At 49.0% G+C, this 3,488-nt stretch overlaps 1 protein-coding gene across 1 annotated transcript in view; it reads right to left on the reverse strand.

The window, feature by feature from the left end:
- The window catches only part of LOC106813103 (phosphorylase b kinase regulatory subunit beta-like), a 31,608-nt gene that overhangs the window by 22,685 nt on the left and 5,435 nt on the right, over window positions 1-3,488 (reverse strand). The window contains exons 8-10 of the mRNA XM_014817158.1: window positions 3,286-3,343; window positions 2,789-2,869; window positions 820-906 (exon numbers count right to left, since the gene is read on the reverse strand). Coding sequence (XP_014672644.1) covers window positions 820-906; window positions 2,789-2,869; window positions 3,286-3,343 — 226 coding nt within the window. The remainder of the gene's footprint in view (window positions 1-819; window positions 907-2,788; window positions 2,870-3,285; window positions 3,344-3,488) is intronic.

Raw genomic sequence — 3,488 nt, forward strand, 5'->3', positions numbered from 1 at the left:
GAGGAGGAGGAGGAGGAGGAGGAGGAGGAGGAAGAGAAGGAGGATGAGGAGGATGAGGAGCAGGAGAAGGAGGATGAGGAAGAAGAAGATGAGGAGGAAGTTGAGGAGGAGGAGGAGGAGGAGGAGGAGGAGGAGGAGGAGGAGGAGGAGGAAGAGGAGGAGGAGGAGGAGAAAGACGAGGAAGAGGAGAAGGAGGAAGAAGAAGAAGATGAGGAAGAAGAGAAGGAGGAGGAGGAGAAGGAGGAAGAAGAAGAAGATGAGGAAGAAGAGAAGGAGGAGGAGGAAGAGGAGGAGGAGGAGAAAGAGAAGGAGGGGCAGGAGGAAGATGAGGACGTAGAGGATGACGAGGAAGAGGAGGGGGTGGAGGAGACAAAGGAAGATGAACAAGATGAGGAGGAGAAAGAGAAGGAGGGGGAGATGGCAGCAGAGGGAGAACAGGAGAAAGAGGACGAGCGACGGAGGAGGAAGATGAGAAGCAGGGATGCTAATGCGAGTGCAGGTGCGCGCTTATGCCAGCCACGTGAAAGCGAGAGACAACGACATGACGACGGCATCAGCAGGACAGGAGAAGATGAAGAGGAGGAGAAGGATGAGAAAAAGGAGGAGGGGAAGGAGGAGGAAGAGGAGAAGGAGAAGGATGAGAAAGAGGAGGAGGAGAAGGAGGAGGATGAGGAAGATGAACAAGATGACTAGGAAGATGAGGAGCAGGGATGCTAATGCGAGTGCAGGTGCGCGCTTATGCCCGCCACGTAAAGGCGAGAGACAACGACGACGACGGAATCGGCAATGGCGGCCGTGGCGGGGACGTGGCTTCTGCACCTGGCTGTATCTCCGGCAGCGCGTACGGGTCTGCATCATCATCGTCGTCTTCCGGCGGCGGCGAGGCGTCCGCGGTTTCGTCGACGTCTGCACGCGATCCCGTCGAAAGAAAGTGCAGGCGAGAAAAGCATGTGTTACTGTGTTAGTCGCAAGCGGGGTCGTCTCTCGCTCCCCTCTCGGCGCGCCGCCCGGAGAGGGCGCCGGGGTTAGCGGATCCGGATCAGCCGAGTGCCGCGCGTGCGAGGGAAGCGTAGAGGGCGCCGCGGCGACGACGCTCCCAGTGCGAGAGGGCGCCGCTAAGTGCACCGCTAGGTGGCTCCCTCTAGATGAGGTCGTCGGGTTGGAAGGAAGTCGAAAGGACGTCTCCGTGGAGTGAGGAAGGAAGAAGGAGGAAGAGGGAGGAAGAAGCTAGGGATGCTTTACGAATCGTTCCACGCTCGTGTCACGATCACGATCGAAATCCTGACCGTTCGGCTGCGGAAGACCCAGCGCGGGAACCCCGCTGTTATTGTTTCGAATTCAAAGCGAGTTAAAAAAAAAACTGAAAAAAAAATCGGGTCGTGACACGCACTGCCTAAATTAGTAAAGCGGGATGATTGCGGCCGATCGAGCAAACGACAACAGCACGCAGCCTCTCGTGTGGTGGGCAGACGCCGCTGTCGCGCGAACAACATACGGTCGGTACATGTACATACGTGGACGCACGACCCTTGCTAACGACTCACACTGGTATGAGCGACGATGGCACACAGATCTGAACCTACACGCGACCAAGGCGCTAAATATAACAAGGAGAGGAAGCACCGCCATATCTGGCCCAGATTTGGGTTCGGCAAAGACCCTAGAACAGATTAGTGTTCTATTGTCTGTGGGTTCGGTCTGCACAGCCGTTTCAGCTGATTATGGTCCATAGATGGCGCCCTTGAGGCGAAAAGCACACAGCCAATCCGCTTCCTCTCCTTGTTATATTTAGCTCCTTGCACGCGACGACACTTCTACTTACGCAACGTGTGTTAGTGTTGTTAGCGGCGGTGCGAAGAACGCCCCCACACGCACGCACGCAACGACGTGGTACATTAAAAGTTCGAGACTGCATATACAACTTTTAGTTTTAGTACATTTTAAGTACACATAAGAGATAATAAGACTCTTCCTCTCTTTCCTTCGCTTTTCTGTCTCTTGACGCAACATGCATGCAGTGCTTTAATAACGCACTTGCATCACAATCATCGTCGTCGTCGTTTTCGTCATCAAATGCATGCACGTGGCATCACCTCGCGTTCAATAAATATTCGATTGAGATTTACATTTCGATTCGATCGACAATTATTTCGATGAGAGCGTTGCACATCATATCGATTCAATACGATGACATCACGATGGAAAAATATCGATCTACTTAATTAATATGATCTAACTTGACTTGAATAGCTCACATCGCTTACGATTCAAAATCGCAACAATTAATTGACGTGGTAAAATCACTTCCAAAACGTGTTGATTTGCACGCGGTTGTAACTAAGCAACATGGAAACAAGATGGCTGCCGGTCTATGCGCACACTGGCACGAAATCGCTACGCAAGACAGATATTTGCAGGAATAAAACTACACACACCCACACACGAACATCTACGACTTAGTTGCCAGGTGCAGCATAAACGGAGTAACCCCGATGTTAATCTATCAATATACTGAAACTCAGGATTCACACTTTCCTATCTGCTCCCTTGTACGGCTTATCACTGACGACTCGTACTGTCGCATTCGACTCGCAAAATCTCGACTAGTATTGTTTATTACACGGACAGTTCAGTGTTATATGTCCACGTTTCAGTCCATCTCTGCTTCCCTTGTTTTTTTGACGATACGACCACTGCGTTAAAGCTTTTGTTAATGCTACGGAACAGACACGTACAACTTGCGTGGACTAATTACTACAATTCACTACTCACAGATGGCACCACTTACCGCCTTCAGGCGTCTGCTTCAGAACATCGTCGACGCGCTTTTTGTAAAATTCCATTTGCTTTGCGTCTCCTCGGAAAACGGCTACACACGGATAACACTATTAACATGAGGATGTTACGCCTTAACAAACCGTTTTAATTAAATTTTGGCGAAATGAAATCACCTGTGTGTGTAGCATGTTATTTTTCATTAAATAAATTAAATGTATTTAATTAATTTAATTAACTGTCATCTATTTACCTTTTCAACGAGTCACAACAATACAACATTATCACATTAACATATTAACACTATTAATACTAAGATGCTGCATCTTTAATCAGGTTATGTTGACGCTGTTTTAAATAAATTTACTGAAATAAAAATCACATGTGTACGTAGCATATTATTTCGACTATAATTCAATTTAATTTAATCAATTAATTGAGTGTTTCCCTCCCGAGACATGTTGAAGGTGCGCATTGCACGTCGCAGATAAAACGACCTCGTCAACTTACCGTCGATCAAGTAGAACAAGTCAAACATCGGCCACTCACACTCGATCCCATCGAAATTCTGAAAAACCGCAGCGAAAAATTTGGAGGCGAATTCACCTTGGTCTCTCTCTCTCCCCCTCTCTCTCTCTCTCTCTCTCTCTCTCTCTCTCTCTCCCCCCCCCCCTCTCCCCCCCCCCCTCTCTCTCTCTCTTTCTCTCTTTCTC

The sequence above is a fragment of the Priapulus caudatus genome, unplaced genomic scaffold, assembly GCF_000485595.1.
Source record: "Priapulus caudatus unplaced genomic scaffold, Priapulus_caudatus-5.0.1 Scaffold726, whole genome shotgun sequence".
In the NCBI taxonomy this organism is placed as follows: Eukaryota; Metazoa; Priapulida; class Priapulimorpha; order Priapulimorphida; family Priapulidae; genus Priapulus; species Priapulus caudatus.